The sequence below is a fragment of the Micropterus salmoides genome, unplaced genomic scaffold (genome assembly GCF_014851395.1).
Source record: "Micropterus salmoides isolate LMB-PRFRI ecotype aquatic unplaced genomic scaffold, ASM1485139v1 Ms_hic_scaffold_11, whole genome shotgun sequence".
Classification (NCBI taxonomy): Eukaryota; Metazoa; Chordata; class Actinopteri; order Centrarchiformes; family Centrarchidae; genus Micropterus; species Micropterus salmoides.
Genome location: NW_024040152.1, coordinates 18,492,338 through 18,513,518, shown reverse-complemented (window position 1 = coordinate 18,513,518; position 21,181 = coordinate 18,492,338). Strand labels below are relative to the sequence as shown.

Below are 21,181 nucleotides of genomic sequence, written 5' to 3'. Positions count from 1 at the left end.
AAAAGCAAATTTATATTGAAAATAATGACATATTCCTGATTTTAAACACAGACATGCTTATGTTGGGGTGTATGTTGGATACGTTGGCACATGGAGTAAGATACTTGAATTGATTTAACTTATCTCAGCTTATAGGCTATTTTTTGACTAACAAATTTTAACCTACTTATGGACTATTAAAAGACCTTTACATTAAGGGGAATACATACAGACTGACACACTGCAGCCTGTTGGTGGTCAGGTCCTGGTTAGGAATGTAGGCCATCTCCATGGTAATACAGCTGCCTCGAGCTTCACTGTGTCCATCTTTACTAATGACCAACATTAGTCTGTGACAACACAAACCTGGTTGTGTTAAAGCCGCTAACAAGGTTAAAGATGATAACACTTCAGACGTAACATAAATTAATCAATAAATTAACCATTTATAATAGATTTTAGTGGCCCATCAAGAGACAAATCAACTAATGTCTTTATATGATTATAGCCTAGGGGATAGGAAGAAGTTGTCTATACTGTATGCTACACTGTCCACTCAGTACAACAGTTGTGTGGGGAAACAGTGCACTTGATCTGCTTTAGAACTATTTTGAGCCACTGACACTTTACAAGGTGTTTTAGAAAAAATAGATGCTAAATATGATAAACTCATACAATATCATAATTTGCCATCATGATAGAAGTTCATTCATTTTCAAATTTTGACACTTGGATACATTTCTACTGCACATAGTTCCAAACTGTTACTAAAGTAATACTGAATATATTTTCCTTTCAGTATAGATCTGTGTAGCTCTACTTGCCTGCCTCTCAGTGTTTACAGGATTATTGATTAACAGTCTTCATCAGGAATATAGTAAAATTATGTACAATAATTATTTATTACAGCCAACTAAAGCACCAGGAATCATTACAAGTAGCTGCCAGAGTCTGAAGTTCAGTAGGCCTATGTATGTTTGTGGCCCATGCCTTTATGCTATTACTACTGAATGTTGCTCGCTGTGACAGCTTCATCCTCAGACTACAGAAAACGTGCAACATTATTCAGAAAACTTTGACCACTTGCACTCATGTGCAGCCATAGTCTGTTCCAAAATGCTGCAGCATTTTTAGGTTATCTTATTTCTTTTATTTCTTTTTTGATGATTACTTAATATTTAAAAAATTAGATACTATAATTGTTACTGCATGTGGCTGGACTGCAAGTTTCTTTCATCAGTTAGAGGAGTCCTGGATGAGGTTGTCTGTGTTTGTGTGTGTGTGTGTCTTTAAGAATATCAACCTACCTGTGAGCATGATCTACGGTCAACTCTTCACCGTATTTCTTGTCTGGCCAGACAGTAGTTGATGATAATTTCCTCATGCTCATCACACACAGGACTGTACACCACAAAGACAGCAGGGCGGTCATTTCTTGGTGTTGAGCGCATGGGATCTGTCGCTTTCGTGGGAACTCTCTCCAATAGGAATCATACAGCAACAAGCTCACTTTAAATGCGGACATGGGTGTTTCTCCAGACATGTATTTCCACGCATTTTTGTTCCTGGTTTTACAATTTCGACAGTGATCGCACGTTGGCCACATTCACGCAGTCATGTTTTGGTCTTTCGTGCCTCTCTAACTTTGGGTTTCGAGACGGGAAGCACTTTTGCGCGAATTATTGTGCCTGGATTTGCAGGAATGGTTCACAGGAGCGTGCCGCGTCCCCCTGCCTTTAGGAAACAACTTCAAACAGACCTGGTTTTGACCATGCTCACCAGTTTCATGATATATTAAACAAAAAAGGGGGAGATAATGAGCAACCACAAGGGCGGAGGGATGGCATCGAAGGAAAGGCTGTATGAGCTGTGGATGTCCTATTACACAAAGGTGAGTGCAAGTGCGGAAGACCTGACGGGGACACCTGTTGTTGCAGCAAGTCCTCTGGCTGAAGTTTGAACATTACCCGTCAAACACATCATCGTCTGTGTGATCTGTACTGCGGCCGTGTTGTGTTTCTTGTCTTTGTCGATTGTTATAAAAGGTCACATGAGGAAGTCGTCTATTTTTTGCCTGTTTGTATAGCTGTTTGTTTACCTAGTGGTGGAGGCTGTCTGCGCAGACTAGAGAAGGATATCGTGTCATATAATATGACTAGCTTATGTCACTGAGACATTTAGGTGAATGAAAGAAGTGCGTATTAATCGTAGCTAAAGCAGATTAGCACAATTAATGAAATGCTTCACATGTAGGCTACCTGCGATGCAGGTGTTTTTTTAGGCTACTTCCTGTTCCTCCCTCTTTCTCAGTTAAGCATGTCACTGCACAGATGTGTTTTTGATTTGGTCCCAGCAGCATAATGCGTATTACTCCACAGTTAAAATACGCTATGAAATAAGAAACAATTATTGGTGTGAAAATCTAACTTTAATTTCTTAATATCTTAAATTGAGTGTCACGTTGTTTTGTGTGGTGTTTTGGTCTCAAGTGTTGCCCATCGTGGATGTGACTGCTTATAATAACCATGAAAGCAAAATAATATCAAAATAACATTTCACATGACTTCATGTCTTCTCTTGAAAGAAACAGAACGTTTGGCTGTGAATAAATTACATATTACTATTTAATGTCTTTGCAATCTGGTTCCATGCCGGAGGACAGAGAAAACAAGATGAGACTTCTTTCCAAAATCGCATTCACTGTATTTTCGCTGTGGGGTGTAAAGACTCCTTTCTTATTATCATAGCAGATCTAAAGGGCTGGTGTCTTGACAAGGATAACGTCTAGTCATAGACTAGGACATTTTTCATTACATATCTCCATTGAATTTTGTTTTAATTTAGGACCAGCCTTAATCCCAACCTGGGAAATTGGCCAGAGGCTTTAAACAAGGCAGAAGTCAACACTGGCATAACTGCAAAAATGCCATAAGTGTATCAGTGACACAAAAAGTAAAGAAGAAGTGTTTCAACACTTACAGCATTTACTATCAAATTTGTCATTGTGGTCACTTTGGACACATCCCAAGAGGAAGTGTTCTAATCCAGTTGTTACTTGTCCTCCAGGCTGCTGCTATACTAGATTTACGATTTACTGAACTTTTCCAACTAGTTGGAGGCACTGCCCACAAGGTTAAATGAACAGACTTTATAATAGTCTCACTCTCTTTTTTGTAAATTAAATTTTTATTTTATTATCCATAGATTCCTTGTATTCTTGGAACTCCAATTTGCACGTGTGCAAATGACCTTTCCGTATCGCCAAGCAGCGATGAAGGATGGCAGAGGAAGGGCATTTAATTGAGCCCAGTATTCAACGTCAACACCTTCTGTGACTCAGAGGGACACAATAGGCTGCAGAAAGGCAGCAGAACCACTTTAGAGAACAATCACTTGCCTCTCCTTTTGACATCAACATGCCACTATGTTTTTGTGTGCCTGCAGCCTGTTAGTCAAGTTGGCACAGACAATATCTTTTTCACCGTTTGACTATTGCAAATGAGTTAAACAGGACAAGAGACCTGAGCTCTATTTAATAGGGTTCTTGTTAGTGCTGTAAACAAGCCTTTGCTTATAGAGGTAATTGCCTAACACCCTGTTTGAATGACAACAAACACACCCAGGCAGCTGTCTTTAGATCCTGTAAATCCTGTGTATCCAAATTTAAGTCTGTAAATGTTTCAGTCTCCGTTGACCGATGACACTGCTTTTCCTCATAGGTATTGATAGATTTGTATCAGATTTTTAAACATTTTTGTTCTGCATTTATCAGCCTCTGCATATATCACTCTCTGTATGCAAGATTATGGGAGTTTACAGTATATAATACAGCTGTGATGCATCCTAATAATTGATTCCGACATATTTGAATGCATGCAGCCATCATGCTGTATGTGCCAAACTTGCTCAGGCTTGTCGGTGATAAAGGAGCTCTGCTTCCTCCGATTGTGCAAGAAATCACACGCCCCTTGCAAGACTTTCAGACCAGCTGAGGTTTAGGACTGATGTGCGATGTTGAAAAGCCATTGTGATATAGAAGTACAAAAGTCGGACTACAATGAGAGATTTTCTTTACAAACGTCCAAACAAACAGGTAAGTAGGCAGGTAATGATAGAACACTTGATGCTGTTCTGGATATCAGCTTCTTCAAGTTCTAGACCATGGGGGTTGATAATGTAAAGACGCAGCGTTTAATCACTAAATGCATCTTGGTTATCAGGTTTTTGCAGTTTTAAATGTGTTGAAAGCATCTTATGCCAAGGCACACAAACCTGACTGTCATACAATGAGCAGAACCCCTCCTGTTGTCATCCTGTTTTCATCTGATAGAGTGATAAAGCATCCTACTGGCACAATTTCAGGGCTCCATATCTCATATATGAGAATGTTTTTCAGACCATCATAAAGTAATGCTCATGCCTGACAAATGTGGACATACACAGAGAGATATAATCACTGAGGGAGTAACCTAACTTGTCAGATCGTGTCTGAAGACACCCAAAGAGGTATTTTTGGATGTGCTTGTTCTTTTCCCCAAGTCATAATTAAGTAATAATGTTAGACTGTACTTTGAGAAGGGGTTAATCCATTTTGATTGGTTTTGTTACTGGTTGTTGCTGATTACTTTGTCTATAACAATCAAACCCTCATATTTGAGAAGCAGAAACCAGCAAATATTTGTTATTTTAACTGCATGAATGATGACTAGCCTAATAGATTGTTAAAATAGTTGTGGATTAATTTTCCAGCCCCTTACTCATTCCCAGAATGTCATTTTCTGTTAGTTGTTTAATCGTCTAATCAATTCAGCAGTTGATGTTTGCCAGTAATAGCTGTAGCTTCATTTCGTAAATCAGCTAGTAGGTTTCATGTTTTTGCAAAAGCATCATGCATCAACATACAACATTAAGGCAGTTATTTTGATAATGGATTAATCATTTAAGTAATTTTTCAGAGAAAATTTCAAACAATCTTTCAGCTTCTCAGTAATGCCTGTAATATGCCTGTTTTTTGTCCTGAGAACTGATCAACTTGGGCTGTTAGGGAACTTTTCACAGTTTGTAGGTAAGCAGGATATGAAACCAGTGATGCAGCAAGAAAGTCTTTTAAGTACATGAGCTCGTATGGTCAACACAGTGTCAACTGACCCAAGACACTACACTACAGGCCTTTTACATGTCATGAATCTGGATGAAAGTGAGTAAACAACGGTGTGGATAGAGTAAGCTTTCAGGCTGGCAGTGGAATAGTGTGTGTTTATCCTGTGATCATTACCTTGAGAGACTGTTGGAGGGACTAATTAAAGCCTGCAGTGGTAGAAATGGACCACAGTGACTGTCACCCATCCACGCAGCTGTGAAACCACCTCCTCTGCCATGAAGAGAGAACAAGTCACATTTCCTGGCCTTTGTTGACACACTGTCACCGTACTGTGTATTCGTCAATTACCGATTAAGCTATGATTCATGTCAATATACTGAGAGATGCAACAACAACAGCCAGTTACTACGACTGTCCTATGAGCCCTGTGATTGAATTCCCTCGTGTGCCCTGATCTCCCCTGTTTACCAACAGAATGGGCCAACCAGGAAAATCAAAGTGCCCTTTGCTTTCACTTGTGCAGGAAGCTGGAGCGAAGCAGAATGCCAAGCAGCAGAGAGTGGCACAGCTGCTCTGCCATGTGCAGAGAAAACGGAGATAAATGACACAGTTATAGGAGGTGGTACCTCATGATTGGTTTGTGACATCTGTTCTAATAGTGTCTTTAATTTGCCTTTATTTTGCAAACACATATCGAACAGAACCGTGAGCTAGTTACTCTGGGAAATGTTGAGGAGAAGAGGTTAACCACTGACAACTGAAAGCTAAGTATTTGTATTTCTTGAGAGGTGTTGATCAATAGTAATTTTGTAAAGGATGGGTTTCATGATTTGGGTGCAGAATATAAAGCAGGGCTCTAACAGGTGTCTGATCCACTTTTGATGCAGAAACCCTTAATGTGTTTTTCTTCTGGTTTTACTTCTCATTAGCAGACCAGATTCACTTCCTATCTGTGATCAAATTTTTTTTATAACACTAAAAATCTAGCTATTGCAGTTACACCCAGCTTGAGTGCACTTAAACAACATGCTAACCGCATCTGTGACAGAACAGAGAAAATTCTACATCCATCACCATAAAACTAGAAAACAAAAAATTAAGCTATATAGCTTACCTTCTATAAGTAGTCATGCTCAGTTTAAAAATGAAGGTTGTTGATATACAGAGTTATAACCTCCTAAATTCCAAATCGTGTCACTTAATTAACCCCTATTGCTGGGTTTCTTTGTACATTGAGAATTCCAGTAGGCAGAATTATACCTGACAAATCCTGGGTTATTCGGCGTCATCAAAAAGACATATCATTATTATTATCCTCAGTAATGTTAGGTAGGATTCAGTCATTCAGCAACTGCATACCTTACTGGAAAATAAAACAAAAGTTAGGGTGTTGCAAGTGTTCTTGCTTCTCCTACTCAAGTCTCAATAGGTTGTTTGCAGTTTCCTGTTTTCACAGAGTACAGGCAGGGATTTTATACAGTAAATGTGTGATTAACATCATTTTATTATATATATATATATATATATAATTTGTATTATATACAAAATCATATAGCTAATGATTTTGTATATAAGGCTTACAGTGACAAGACAAAGGTATATGAACTAAACTCTCACAAAGTATTCCTGATGATATTCCTGACATTCATTGTTTCTGCTCATGACATTTGAGTTTGTTAGTGCTCTTACACAACTCAGCCAGTGACACATATTCCAATAGAGAAATCAGAATTTCAATGTGTCTCCTGCAACATCTCTATGTTTGTTTAAATGTAGAAAACAAAACTGCGGTCCTTGTGCTTCATTGTTGCTGTGGGAAGTTTTTAGAGAGGCCTCTTATCTGCTCACGGCTTGCAGCAGAAACAAAAGAGGAAGGGGTTTGATGAAAAGGTCGGGTATGAAGGAAATAAGCTTCAGTTAAAGTTACATGTCATTTCCTGGTTGCTCTCTCAAGAAAGGAGCGAGTCCGACGCTGGTGCTGGTTAGGAGTGATGTGCAGCTTCTGAGCTGCAGGCTGAGGACTGCACTGAAGGCTCGACTGAGACTGGGTTCGCAAGAACCTGGCACCCTGCTAAGCCACATACAATGAGAGATGGACTGGCTCATAAGTCAATGCCAGTTGGTAATGTACATTTAACATTAATGCAGCATTCGAAAAGCATAGTTGCACAATGTTTTCACTGCATTAGATTTCCATTTATCTTAATAGAGAAAGTTTGACAATTAGTTATGCATTACAAGCAATGACCTCGAACATGTTTACAGTTCGTATGTTGTAGCTCTGTACTTGAAGGTTTTGTCATGGTGCAACTTTTAAAGTCAGCTACATCAACAGCAGCACACATTTTCTTGCTGGCTAAGGGGAAGTACCTGAGTGATTGTTATACCATGTGCTGTTTACAGTACTGTATGTTATTTGTGTGCAGTGAGTCAGTTAGACAGTCTGAAAGCACTCATGTCTTCCCTCACACTGCCTGCTCTACTTAAGCTGCCTTAAAAAAATCTGCAACGGTGGCTACTCGCACAGTCCGCTAATCAAAATGTTTAGATTGTTCCATCACACAGTACATCAAGGAGCATTTCTAGATGTCCTGTGTTTTGTAATTTGATTTTAGAACATCAAGTCCCCACGAGTAGCACAAATCATCAGAACTTGTTAATGATCTTTTGGCTTCATAGAAAATGAATGTATATTTTAAAAAGATCAAAACAATTCATTTTAATGTTGACCTGTTTCTCTAGTGACCTGTGTTCATTTGTGTTATTTGGTCTATGTGAGGATAAGAGACTGATGTGAGGAGGGAAGAGTGGCAGGATATGTTGCACTGCAGAGGCTGATTAAAGATAATGGCTGTTGTATGTAAACATCCTCGTACAATCGAAACCTTCTTATATTATAAGGACACAGCAATGCAGGAGTGTCTTGTGCTCACAGTGAAATGTTGTTATTGTACGTTAACTGCTGAATACTGAGTTTACTGATTGTTTGGAACTTATGACTGAAAAGGACTTAAAAGAAATGAACATGTTGGTTTTGTTTCTTTTAACTGACCTGTTTTGTAAAAAGGAAAGAATTGGCTCATCCTGTGAGTGACATCTCTTTGCAACATCCTGTTACAAAAACAGGTCATATGGTTTAGTCACTGCCATGTTTTGGAGGCGCGAAGGCGACTCTATTTCCTCACGTGTTCTTTCTTCCATGCTGCAGAAAGACGTAAGCTATCTGCAGCAGTGGCTGGAGGCATTTGTGGCGTCCTTTGAGAGGCTCATTGATGTGCAGTCACTGGAGCCTCGGAGGTGAGTAGCAGCACTAATTTATTGTACACAAACTACATAGCCAGAAGCTGTGTTCCGCAAAGTAGGATGAACTTTGACTTTTTGCAAAGAGACCATTTTGGCATGATTATGTTATGTGTGACGGAAGCACTAATTACGATGCCCTTTGCTTCTTTGCCACTACCTCCCCTCCCCTCTCTTCACACATCTCATCCCAACTTCCCCTCCCATCTCCCAGGCTGGAGGAGTGCAGCTCGGAGGTTCCCTTGCTCCCACGGGAGGTCCTGGTGTTTCTCAGCACCCAGCTATGGCAAAGTGCGGTGCACCTCTCCGGCCCCGCAGAGCACAACAGCAGCACCCCACACCCCCTGCTCCTCATCAAGTTCTTTATCATTGTCTGCAGGTGATGGCCCAGCTTGTTGTGTATACACTTCATCATCAGCTGTAAACATGTTACATATTGGAACTGTTGTGCTTATTACATTGTGGTGTTGTAACCATGGTAATAAGCAGCAGGCAATTATGTTATTCTGCTACTTCCCTAAATTGTGCTTTTACTATTTGTAGTAATATAATCTATATCTATACCAATCTATACAATCTATACCAATAACAAAACAGGTAGTAGTGATAAAGGGAACCAGGAAATTCCAGGTTGATTACAGCTTTCAACGTTTTCAGAAACCGCAATGCAGATTGTGCAAAGTGGGTGCAACACAGTGTCAAGAAGTTGTCCCCTACATTCAGTGCATTCAATGTATTTATGTCCATTGTTAACAAGTTAGGGTAAGCATTTAGCAGATTTTCTTAACACTCAATTGCACGGGTTTCTCTCTTCTTCTAGGAATATGGAGAACATCGACTCAGACAAGACCCCTGATTTTATTTTCGAAACCATCAAGCTTTTGAGCTTCTGTTTGGAACAGGTAAAGCCATTATACAGTGCAGCTCAAACAGGACACACATTTAAGTGATTTATGATCGGTATTGGTGTCAGGTGCTCTAAAACATGGCAAAAGGGTAAAAAGGGACCCAAACGTAGACTCCCAGGCAGAGGGGCTCAGTTAAACGTCATTTAATTGAACTCAAAACAAGGTAAACAAACTTACACCAATTATGAAGCAGGCATGCAAGGAAACAAACAGGAGAGCAGGGAGGAATCAAGTCTGAATAAACCAAAATGCAGTAAATCGAACAGTAATCCAAAAACAGACAGAGGGTATCCCAAAACTGGGAAACACAAAGAACAGGCAGGTACGCTTATGAAAGTAAATGATTGAAAGATGTTAGACGATCTGACGCAATGGGGAGACACAGGTTTAAGGACACTAGACTGTAAACCTATACAAAATGCGTTTCGCATACTGTATATATGTGACGTCCTCACACAGAAGTAACAGAACGAGTTTACAGTGAAAAGAGAAGTGGGTGTGTAGTTGATGTTTTATTAATTGTACTGTTAAATTTATTGCATGCTAAAAGAACGTCAAAAAACAGGTGTATCTGTGCTGAGGATTACTTACAGATGAATGTGTGTCTAAACTTTTATTTTGTACTTGTTCATCAGCTAAAGACGGGACAAGGGGAGCAGTCATCTCTGCAACTGGTTGTGCAGTATGGACTCGTGCTGTGTGAGAGTCTGTTTGATCCATATCAGACATGGAGGAGACGCCTAGCAGGGTGAGTGTGTGCTGCTTCGCCCTGGTGATTGCCTGTGTGAATGTGTGGGTGGTGGAATTTTGCCACACAAAGGTCGAAAGACTATTTAATGCATTTAACATCTTGTAACTGTCATGTTGCTTCTAAGCCTTGAAGTCAAGCCTCATTAGTGCCAGCAGTATTAGTGGCAGTCGCAGACTGACTAGGCGTGATCTGAGTCAGTGCGTTGACTTAAGGCTTTGTGTGTTGCAGGGAGGAGGTTAGCTTGCTGGAGAGGAACAAGTACAAGTTCTCCCCACTGGCCTTACCAGAGGAGCTGCCTGCTCTCTTCCACGGTGAGATACTCCCATTCGTCTGCTTTACCACTCTGATCTCTGTCAGAACTCACACATACCACAAGAATCAAACTGTTCCTGCCGCTGCCCAAACGCAGCTTAGATCTGTCATCTTTGACACGAAAAACAGTGACCTTTTGTTTTCTTCAAATATCCCAATGAATCATTCTTGTATTGTTTCCTGTACTTAAAAAGTTTAGGTTTCGGACAAAAAAAGTAATTATTCAGCATCTAATTATCAAATTTAAATCGCCAGAGTCCAAGCATTTCTAAGTATAGAAGCCCACTTCATCAGCGAGCACTAATCTATTAGCCATATGGGAAATCTTTGCCTGGGCAAGTTTCAGTATGTCCAAATTTTAGGAGGATTATTCTGTAATAGCATGCTTTTAATTGGAAACGTTAAGAGCTAATTGTGCAATACCTAGCCAATTAGCAAGGCTCAGTCTTTTCTTATTGACGTAACTCTGAACGACAGAGGTGGCATTACAGGGGAATTTTTTGCTTACCCATTTTACCATCAGTATTTGACATTTCTTATTATTTAATTTCATTTTATATACTGACTTATCCTGTTCATAGTGGCAGGGTTCTGGAATCAATCCCAGCATGGGTTATCCAAAAAGGAAAGAAACAACTGGAGAATGCACACTTCATTTGCATGCTATTTTTTACAGCACTGTTTTATAGTTTTCTCTATTGTGCTTAAGTGATAGCTGCTCTTGCATTTCATTGTTTCTTGGCTTGAATACATGTTCACAGAAAGTCTGCGGGGAAGCGAGCAGATCCCAGAGCTCCTCACACTCAGATTGGTTCATCTCAAGGGTGCTGTCATCAGCGGAGGAAAGGTCTGCTACCATATCAGTCCTCTTCATCAGCAGTCTCTGAAACACAAGTATACATTAAAACTGATTACATTCACTTTGTCTATATTTTTTCCCCAGAAGAATGGCCTTCTCTCCATCACCCCTCACTCTGTTGAGGACCTGTTCTCTGTTCTGCGAGCGTGGTGCTGCCGGACCTCCCGTGAACCCAAGGGAACGGGGCTCCCACGTCTGACCTTGCAGTGTCTGACTGCGATGATCCATCTCCTGCACTCCAGCAGCCCTGCAGAGCGGCAGGTGGAGTTAAGGAGGATACTGGAGAGCTTCTTCCAGCTCCTCAATTGGAATCGCCCGCTTAGCAGTGAGCAGCAAGACAGGCAGAGCTGGGAAGACAGCCTGATCTCCCTCCAGAGCCAAATGCTAAGTAAGAGCACGTCCACTAGGTCTCAAATCTAGCTGAGTAGAACACAGTCCTTTTTTTAACCTCTCTCAATATGGAGGCCAAATAATGGATAGTCAACATGCTTCTTGTTGTCAATTTTAGCTGCTGTTCCTGAGATCCTGCAGTGTTCTGACAGACCAGTACTGCAAGCAGTGTTCCTCAACAACAACTGCTTTGAACACATCCTCAGGCTCATTCAGAACAGCAAGGTCAGACCTCTGTCAGTCTAAAATGTGTCTGTCTGCTATGTCAGCTCTTTATAACTCTCCTTCTGTCAGTTGCTGTGCCTGTCTGTCTGTCACCTTTTTTGTTTATATCATGTCCATTTCCTCTTTTATTTGCCTGAAAGCCACATCTGCTGTGTAACCTCTTTTTTTTTTTTATCTATCTCTATATTGGAAATACCACAGAAATGTTTTCCAGCATACGTTTTACCCATACAGCTACAACACATTTTGCTGTAGAGATACCAGCATCAAACCTGTCTCCATTACAGATTACTTCTTTTTAAAGTGTGTGTGTGTGTGTGTGTGTGTGTGTGTGTGTGTGTGTGTGTGTGTGTCCTGTAGCTCTTTCAGAGCAACAGGCGTAAACCGGAGCGTGAGGCTATGTGTGACCTCACTACATGTTTACTCTCAGAGGTCGAAGTGGACCAGGTACTTTCCCCCACTTGGTGTTATTATTGGTCTATCAGCAGGAAACTCAGCCTTCTATCTACTTGTTAACTTCTCTAAGCTATTTAAACAGGAAGCTTTAGACAGGAAGTCTGGCTTACACTCATTTGTGAATCAAGCAGGTAGTGCAGCTATATGTGATAATTGTCTGGAGTTCCCTTTTAATCTGTCATATCTGTCTGTCTGGAATGCAAGTTGCTCACAGTGATTTACTATTATTTTGTCCTGTTTCTACTTGAATTTTATTTGAAATACATTAAAGAACAAGCTGGCAATAAAAGTTAAGATTCAGATTATAAACTGGAGGATTAATCTTTGCTTGTGTGAGTGTTGATTTATATTACACTCATAATTGCAGGCTGAATTCCCTGTTGACAATACTGGGCCAGTAAAGCATGCTGTGTTTTTCGTAGTGCATGAAATGGTCGTTTTTTTTCGGTGCATGTCTTTCCTTCTTTTACCGTGTATTTTGGCTGTTCTGTCGCATGAGTGGTTGTGCTTGTATGCTTGCTCATGTCCTGATATTTGATGTTAACTTGTTTCCAGCAATAGTTGGTGATTGGCTCAGTCTTTTTTTTGGTGACTGGCTTTGGTTTTTGCATGCTGGGACCTATCAGTAATACACAAAGAGGCGATTGTTTAATGACTGGTACAGCAGTTCACCTATGTTGACCCAATTTGCTCCAAAAGTCTTGGTGTGGGGGGAAAAAAAGAAATGCACTGAACTTCCTCTTGCACTTTACAGATAATCAGAAGAATTATTCCTCATTCATTAATTTTGCATTTGAAATATTCACCTTTTTTGGGCTTATGGTGTCAACTCATGATAATGCACATTTTTTGTTCTGCAATGCCACTATCTACTGTACATCCCTATTTTGATGTAGGTTTTGGAGAGAGGATCAGACAGTATTACAGTTCATGCCTTAGGTGTCCTCACAGCTATAATGAGTAACTCCCCCTCTGCTAAGGTAAGTCCTTTTGTGTTCATACTTCTGTACATGTATTAAGAAGCATATTATACTATGATACCTATAATGCCAGCAAAAAAAGGCTGATGAAGAAAGCTGTTTTCCATTCATTTAAGAAATCTCATTGTATTCCTTTCCAATGGATGGAAGTGTGCCAACTAGTTATCCCCTGTGGACCAGCCTTCTCCAGCCTATTTCTGTCTCCTTCCCCCTCAGGAGGTTTTCAAGGAGAGGATTGGTTACTCCCAGCTATTTGATGTGTTAAAGAGTCAAGGTCAACCCACCAAAAGGCTGCTGCAGGAGCTGATGAACATGGTGAAACACACATTTCCTCAATATCCCCACTGAGTGCAGAGACAGTAAAAGTCAATTTGCTCTTACTGATGACCTTGATCCTATTGAAATTGTGTTGCTAGTTAACCTGAAGTTATCGTATCTTCACTCACTTTACTGTTTTTGTCCCTCTCTGTCACAGGCAGTGGAAGGTGAGCATGCCCATGCCCATCACCTTGGCATTAGTAACGACCAGCCTTTGCTGCTGCTTCTGCAGTGGCTGCCTGACCTGTCGGGTCAGAGGGATCATCAGCTACTGGTGGCACAGTGGCTGGCTACCGTATGTGGTGGCTCCTTGTCCTGTCGCACCGTAGCTGTGGAGGCAGGCATGGTGGGGGCTCTTTTGCAGGTGCTCTCACAGCCTCAGAATCTTGACAGGCAGTGTGCAGACGCCCTGCTGGGCCTCCTGCAGGACCTAGGCTCCCTGTGTCTGAGACCAGAGGAGCTGAAGAGCCTGCTCAGACTGCTCAGGGTGGATCAGGACAATGGCGCAGTGGTGGGGAGGGTACACCCCTACTGTACTCGCATCATCCGAGTGCTCTCAGCCATGGCAGCCAGAGAAGGCCAGGGTAGTGCCTTGCAGTACTTTGATCTTACGCCCCCCATGGCAGGTATTATGGTACCCACAGTCCAACGCTGGCCAGGCAGCGGGTTTGCCTTTCACGCCTGGTTCTGCCTTAACATGGAGTTCTCCAACAACCGTAAACCTCCCGCCAACTCTGGCACAGGCACTCAGCATGACATGGGAAAAGGACCACGCAGGAAACAACTCTACAGGTAAAGGAATGAAAGTTGACATTGAAATGCAAGCTTTTCTATGAATGGCTGCATTGTACAATTTTTGACAGAAGTTGTTTTCTTTTGTAAGTTTCTTCACAGCAAGTGGAACTGGGCTGGAAGCCTTCTTCACCATGGAGGGTGTGCTGGTGGTGGCTGTTTGTACTAAGAAAGACTATATGGCTGTCGCCCTGCCTGATCACCCACTAGCTGACTCATGCTGGGTGAGTGTGGACAGCTAGCAGGATTTTGGCCAACATTTGTCCTCATTTAGCCTGTCCCGAATAAAAATAGATTCGATCAAGGAGAAAATCACACATAATTTTTCTAAGCGGCAATGCATGTGGCCTTGAAGAACAAATATTGTATAAACTATGGTTGAATTGAAGCTGTGAAAGCTGTTATACTGTTTTGCTCCAGTTTCTCAAATTCAAAAAATGTAATTTTTTTTCCTCTTCAAGCACAAAATGAGCATTTTCTAGTGTTGACACCAGTAGAAATGTGTGTTTCCTTTAATATCATCCTCATCACAGCATTCAGTTGCTATAGTTCACATCCCGGGCCGTCGTCCATTTGGTCAGAACCTGGTCACCATCTACATCGATGGGGAGCTGCGTAAAACTGCTCAGCTTCGCTTTCCATCTTTCAGTGAGGTAACTGAATCGGGTATCTAATGATTCCTGGCTATGGACATTATAGCAGTTATAATATTAGTGAGTAGTTCCTCTCTATCAGTCTAACTTCCTCTGTTTCTCCCCCACCTGAACCTGAATCCTGAAGCCTTTTACCTCCTGCTGCATCGGCTCTGCAGGCCACCGGACCACCACCACTACCACCTCCCCCAACCTGCCCACGTCCTCGTCCTTGAACCTATCTTCTGAGTTTGCCTTCCCTGCCCATGGCCCCTCCCTCATCCGTTCCCAGTCCTTCCCAGCCTCATTTGCAGGAGGCCGCTGGGGGTCTTTGGGAGACTCCCCAGTGCACACCATCCCAGCAGGACTGCAGGACACAGAGTGGGGAACACCCACGTCTCTGGATGGGCTCCTGGGCACCGCCTTCATCTGCCACGAGGCACTACAGCAGACACAAACCAAAGCTCTGCATGCGGCAGGTAGCTCACGCTCTGCTACAATGCAATTGTTATTTTTTTAGCATTCAGCAATCAAATGTACAGGAAACCAGTGGTAAAGAAATCACAGTGCCCAAAAAGTTGAACACATACTCCTGCAAGTATTTTTTTTTTCATGTACACCAAGTAATGTTTACATATTTTATGACCTACATTGGTTTCTGCTCTCCATAACAGGCCCTAATCACGTGTCCTTATTCAAAGCGGATGGAGAGTTATCTGATCTAAACAGCAGACTTCTGCTCTACTACACTCCGCAGGTGACCCACTGGAACTCAGGAATACTTGCAAATTTTATTACACTGGTTAAGTTAGCATGCATGTAAATTATAAACAATACCAGGATTATATTCTTATTTACATGTGTGTATGTTTTCTTTAGGCCTTCAAGAGCCAGATATGTCTGGATCTGTCGCCCAATCACCAATATGATGGCAGGCTTACAGGACACAGGGTAGTGAACTGGGACATCAAGGTTAGATATGAGACATTTCTGGCCAAAGTGAGAAGTGAAATATCGGTCGGGGCGTGTCTCTATGTTATCTTCTTACGACATTCATACTATACTATAAATGTACTGTACTGTTGCTGACTGGTCCAAAACTTGATTTAAATAGGGTGTTTTTCTATTTGTCTTTATCTTGGTTTTCCTTTTTTGCTGCTTCAACTTAGAGCAGGCCCACTTTGTTAATTCTTACAAAAGTATTGTGCATATTAATGTTTGGGTTTTTTTTCCTGCAGGATGTTGTAAATGTGGTGGGAGGTATAGGGGTTTTGCTGCCCTTGCTTGAGCAGATATGTGAGGCCGAGCCAGTTTCCAACGGCAGTCAGGAGACCTCAGACTTGCTGGGACCAGAGCTCACCTCTTCCAGAGGCCACGCTGCCATGCTCCTGCCACTGAACAAGTCCGCAGGTCAGGTCGTGTTTACGTCAGATGTTATAATTTCTTTCCTGCACTGTATGTTAGGTGCAGTGATGCAGTGTCTTTATGAAAGTGCTGGTTCACCTAAATTACAGGGACATTGTTTCTGTAAAGTAATGTTGCTGTTGCCATTTTTAAATGTAGTTTTTCAGTACTGTGAGCATGAAATACCATTCACCTTCAATGTATTGGTGTGGTGGCAGAATTGCTTTTGTAATTTTGCTAAATAACCTTTATTTTTCATGGTTACATTTTCTTCTGCATTTTGAGGGCTTACTGTCCCTGGTTCTTTTTGTTCATTAGTAACCCTATGCAAAGTCCTACAAGCTAAATATAATTTCCAGTGCAGTTCAGACTCAGGAGACATTTTAAATAGCAGTGAGTCAGAGGCTACATGCAGTGCACAATGCCAGGACAAACAGCAAGGGCTAGACAGTCAGACAAGAGGCACATACTATACAACATGCAAACATGGCAAAGATTTTGAAATCAATGCTTATAGGTTCAATTTCATAGGTTCAATTTCACACACAGCATTGGCATACTGAGTCATAACAGTTGCGGTGGCCGCGTTCACCTTAGCCTGCATACATTCTAACATGAACAAAATTAGATAGATGGAACAAACAGTCTGGGACATATACCCTAACTAATGACTCACCATGAGATATAATATCAATAAAGTGCTTTGTAATGCATAAAAAGGCTGTGGGTAACAGTAACAGGAAATCAAAAAAAGATGTTTTTTTTCTCTCTCAGAGGGAAGGCTAGAGAGAAACAGCATTGCTGCCTTCCTGCTGATGGTGAAAAACCTGATTCGTCATCACCCTGTCAATCAGGAGAGCCTGCTGCACTGCCATGGGCCGAGCATCATAGGAGCCATGCTCAGCAAAGTAAGTCCCCCGCATGTCACTTTGCCCCAGCAAGTGGGAACTATTTGCAAGAAGAACTGATTAACATCTGAAAGTCAATACTTGACCTTTTCCATTGTATTGCTGCTGTGTAATTGCTGTGTAGCTAATGAATGGGTATGGTGTTGTTGAAACAGCAGTGGTTCTTTCAGAATGACAGTATCCCATGCTTGTGTGGGTGGACTTATGCAGAGTTTGCCATTTATGTGTAGTGTCTCTGAGAACAAAGGATATCAGCTATAAAATCTGTTGCTTGAAATGTTGCGTTGCAATCTAGGAAAATTATATGTAGATTAAAACAAAATCAAAAATGCACATCACATAACTTGGAAGCCACAGTAAGTTGTGATGCAGCGTTGTCTCTCATGTTCTTAATTAAGGACAAAGCTGTATATACAGTAGGTACCCAGTTACACTGGACGTAACGCTGAGCCATGTCAAAGACGAACATCCCATGCTTTGTGATGGACAACACAGTTTCTGATTTTTGATGCCAAATTCTTCTGAAGCAAGAGTCAGTGCTGAGCCCTCTAATAGTTCAGTAGACTTAATTCAATGTGGCATCTATAGTAAAAATGCTTTCTTCAGATTCACACACAGTGTTAATAGATATAAATCTTTGATGGTCACAGCCAATCAGGTGTCCCGTTGGTGCAGCACAGACATGCTTTTTGTCTGGCAGGATATGTTGAAATAAATGACGTTAAGGCGTAGCATCCTGTAAGGAAACTGTGTCCTAATAATCACATGGGGTTGTCAGTTTTGGAAGTAGCAAAGACACACATACAGTGTATACTGAACACAAGCACTTGTACTGTACATGCACTCAACACTTGATCCACCTTTAAGTGTTACTATAAAACAGATGCTACACAACCTCTTTTACATAGATGGATCAAAATTATTGGAAACATACTTTAATACAAGCATCCCTTCTCTGTGCTTCCTCTACTGCAGGTTCCTGGAAATATGATAGACATGAACGTTTTAATCGCATGTCAGCTGCTGCTGGAGCAGGTTTTCAATGAGGCGAACACCCCACTTCTACAGCAACTCTATCAGCACCTGGTCTTTGATTTCCGCATCTGGACTAAAAGCCATTTTGCCGTTTGTCAGGGTAAGGAATAAGCAGCCCTCATGTTGTCAAGTAATGCACCTGTGAACCTTTTCATGTCTGCCGAAGCGGTTTGTGTCGTGTTCCTTTTATATGTTTATGCTGACTAAAAGCAGAGCTGAGCAGAAATAGAATACATTAATGTTTTAAGTTCAGTCTGTTACAAGGATTAAAAGTGAATCTCTGCCTGAAGCTGCACTTCAGTACCCTGTTTTGTAAATTAATACACTTCGTCGGTACAATCTTGCATATTGATTTGACATTTCTAAATGTCAAACTCAAGGGAGATGACAAAAGTGTTCTTTTTCTTCCAAAGCCCATGTGCAGTACCTGTCGTCTGTGATAAACAAAGGCAGCAAGCAGCGCATGAAGAGGAAATATGGGGTCCAGTATATTTTGGATACCATTCGCACGTACTACAGGTGAACCTTTGATCTCCACAATATGGTTTCAAATCAAGACACAACAATATTTAATTGAAACTGCAGATGAGTGGTTTAACATTTAGTGTAAACATCTTTATACTTGTTTTTGTCTGTTATAAACCACAATCTTATCTGTTCATAAGAAGATGATTTGTTTATTTCTTTTCTAATATCTATGGTCACAGTGTGGAGAAAGATGGCAGCGCTCTGTCTGACGAAAAGCAGATGATTCAAACCTCTCTGTTCACCTTTCTGAAAGACTTTCTCAAGTCGTATACGCCAGAAGAGCTTCATAGTGTCCTCGCCTACATTCTGACTGTGGAGGAGGAGCAGCAGGTTTGTTTTATCTGCGTAACTTTACAGAGTTTCATTTTGTTATCATTTGACCTTTTCAGCGTAATATTTCACTTTCAATCCCCAAATGAACTTTCCCTGATCCTCCACGCGTCCTTTTTTTATTCTCATGTTTTTCAACATTTCAAACTTATCTTGTGACCACTTAAAACTTTACCCTCCCTAATCCATACATATTAGTACTTTATCCTTCTCCTTCATTTCTTCCCTCATGACTCTCTTCTCTCTCTATCAGGCGGTGAGGGCCATGGATGTGCTGTATGAACTCTTGAGGAGCAGCCCCCCTCGTGAGCAGGTGCAAACTCTGCTGCTGGAGTGGGGTGTGGAGCAGCTGTACTGCTTGCTGCTCACTCCGAGGTTTGGAGATGAGGCCAGAGAGAGAGTCTTCAGGGTGAGAATAACCCACTTAACATACAGCATATTGCTTTACTGATGTTTGCCTTTTAGTGCAAACTCCCATGTGATGCATTGTGAAACAGAAGAAAAAAACAATTTCCTTTTTGTTGTTACAGGTTTTATACAAAATCCTCAAAAGTGAACGAGTGTCTGAGCGCAACAAGCAGCGCATTAAGCTGAAGGATTTCGGCTATCTTGGCTTAGTGTGTTTCCTTGATAACATTCCAGTGACCATGACCACTGTGCGATGTCTGTACGAGCAGGTCCTTGCTACAGGTAATGCTGAAACAGCTTTGTGCCTTGAATTGGATGATAAGAGAGACCTTTTATAAATGTTAAAATTTGTAAAGTATTTTTCTGTAACAGTATATAAGCAAAAGTCTAAATTCAAGGTACAAAACAACATTTTGAAATATGGGATTTTCCCAATATCTATAGCAGAAAACTAATAAAAATAAATAAATAAATAAGTTCCCAAGGACTTACAAATTAAATGAAATTTGCTGCTGTGTCACAGATGCCACCCCAAACTTCAGAGACCTCCTGGCTGTGGTCTGTCTGTCCCATCGAGCTGAGCTCACTGTCCGCTTGGATGTCTGTCGCAAGGTCAGTCAACTCACATAATTTATACTCTGCTAAAACTACTAAGTCAACTTTTGAGTGTTTTAGTTTCATCCTAAGCGTGTTTATCATCTCAGTAATGGAAATTAGCTCTCTGTTCTCTCTGATATTACCACAGCTATTTCATCTGATCTACTCCAATGAGGATTATGTGAAGCAACTCGCTAAGCAGCCGGGCTGGCAGGATGTTCTCACAAAGCTGTATGTGAAAGAGTCCTACGAATCCCACGCCGCCAGCATCGCAGACTCCAGCACCCACAACTCCTTTGAACCAAACTACCGGCCACCGCTGCAAAAGGACCAGGCTCTGGTCATTGAGGACGCACACACTGACATGTTCCTGAGCTACCGCACCTCGCAGGACATCGAGGATGATGAGGAGGTTGAAGGTGGTCAGCGTGACATATCTGAGGGATTCTCTGATTTATCCCAGTCACCTCCAAGTGGAGGTGGAGGCCCGCATAAAAACTTCATTGGCTCCCTCCATTTTAAGTCGTTTGATTCAGTGGACCGGGGGAGCCACTCATCCTCCATCTCCAATGCGGTTGATATTGCCTCACCTAACCCCGGTGAAGAGGGGAGAGACTACCAGCCCCTCTCCCCCTTTGGTACATCACCCTTTGATTTGGAGCTAGGGGGAGATGGCCCACATACTCCTGCAGGTAGTCTGACAAACACACCATCTCCTCTAGAGCACGGCAAACCCTTCCCACCGCTCAGACCCAGGAAGAGCTCCAGTTTGTCGAATGTGCTGGATGATACCAGCTATGGGACAGACCCTCCTACTGGAGATACAATCTCCAACACGTCCAATCCACAGGTCTGGCTGCTTCCTCAACTCTGAGCTTACTGATGTATCAAGCTAAACCCTGATTTGGGTCTCTATTATTTGCAATTTTTTTTACAACAGTTTATAGTTTTAGAGCTTTTCTATAATG

The 21,181-nt window shown here is 41.6% G+C and overlaps 1 protein-coding gene across 5 annotated transcripts in view; it reads left to right on the top strand.

The window, feature by feature from the left end:
* Positions 1 to 1,295: 1,295 nt before the first annotated feature.
* The window catches only part of nbeal2 (neurobeachin-like 2), a 34,629-nt gene continuing 14,743 nt past the window's right edge, over positions 1,296 to 21,181 (top strand). For 2 of the 5 annotated variants that reach the window (XM_038711610.1, XM_038711609.1), the window contains exons 1-27: positions 1,296 to 1,870; positions 8,289 to 8,377; positions 8,595 to 8,759; positions 9,201 to 9,282; positions 9,924 to 10,036; positions 10,268 to 10,350; positions 11,113 to 11,198; positions 11,295 to 11,598; positions 11,719 to 11,825; positions 12,186 to 12,272; positions 13,178 to 13,261; positions 13,478 to 13,576; positions 13,737 to 14,371; positions 14,463 to 14,595; positions 14,905 to 15,024; positions 15,152 to 15,482; positions 15,678 to 15,760; positions 15,883 to 15,975; positions 16,242 to 16,413; positions 17,182 to 17,315; positions 18,291 to 18,450; positions 18,764 to 18,869; positions 19,058 to 19,208; positions 19,462 to 19,617; positions 19,739 to 19,898; positions 20,140 to 20,228; positions 20,362 to 21,063. In XM_038711610.1, coding sequence (XP_038567538.1) covers positions 1,796 to 1,870; positions 8,289 to 8,377; positions 8,595 to 8,759; positions 9,201 to 9,282; positions 9,924 to 10,036; positions 10,268 to 10,350; positions 11,113 to 11,198; positions 11,295 to 11,598; positions 11,719 to 11,825; positions 12,186 to 12,272; positions 13,178 to 13,261; positions 13,478 to 13,576; positions 13,737 to 14,371; positions 14,463 to 14,595; positions 14,905 to 15,024; positions 15,152 to 15,482; positions 15,678 to 15,760; positions 15,883 to 15,975; positions 16,242 to 16,413; positions 17,182 to 17,315; positions 18,291 to 18,450; positions 18,764 to 18,869; positions 19,058 to 19,208; positions 19,462 to 19,617; positions 19,739 to 19,898; positions 20,140 to 20,228; positions 20,362 to 21,063 — 4,599 coding nt within the window. In that variant the 5' untranslated portion in view covers positions 1,296 to 1,795. Of the gene's footprint in view, positions 1,871 to 7,027; positions 7,203 to 7,912; positions 7,937 to 8,288; positions 8,378 to 8,594; positions 8,760 to 9,200; positions 9,283 to 9,923; positions 10,037 to 10,267; positions 10,351 to 11,112; positions 11,199 to 11,294; positions 11,599 to 11,718; positions 11,826 to 12,185; positions 12,273 to 13,177; positions 13,262 to 13,477; positions 13,577 to 13,736; positions 14,372 to 14,462; positions 14,596 to 14,904; positions 15,025 to 15,151; positions 15,483 to 15,677; positions 15,761 to 15,882; positions 15,976 to 16,241; positions 16,414 to 17,181; positions 17,316 to 18,290; positions 18,451 to 18,763; positions 18,870 to 19,057; positions 19,209 to 19,461; positions 19,618 to 19,738; positions 19,899 to 20,139; positions 20,229 to 20,361; positions 21,064 to 21,181 lie in introns of those variants that run through there. The other 3 variants (XM_038711611.1, XM_038711612.1, XM_038711613.1) reach the window with 3 other exon arrangements.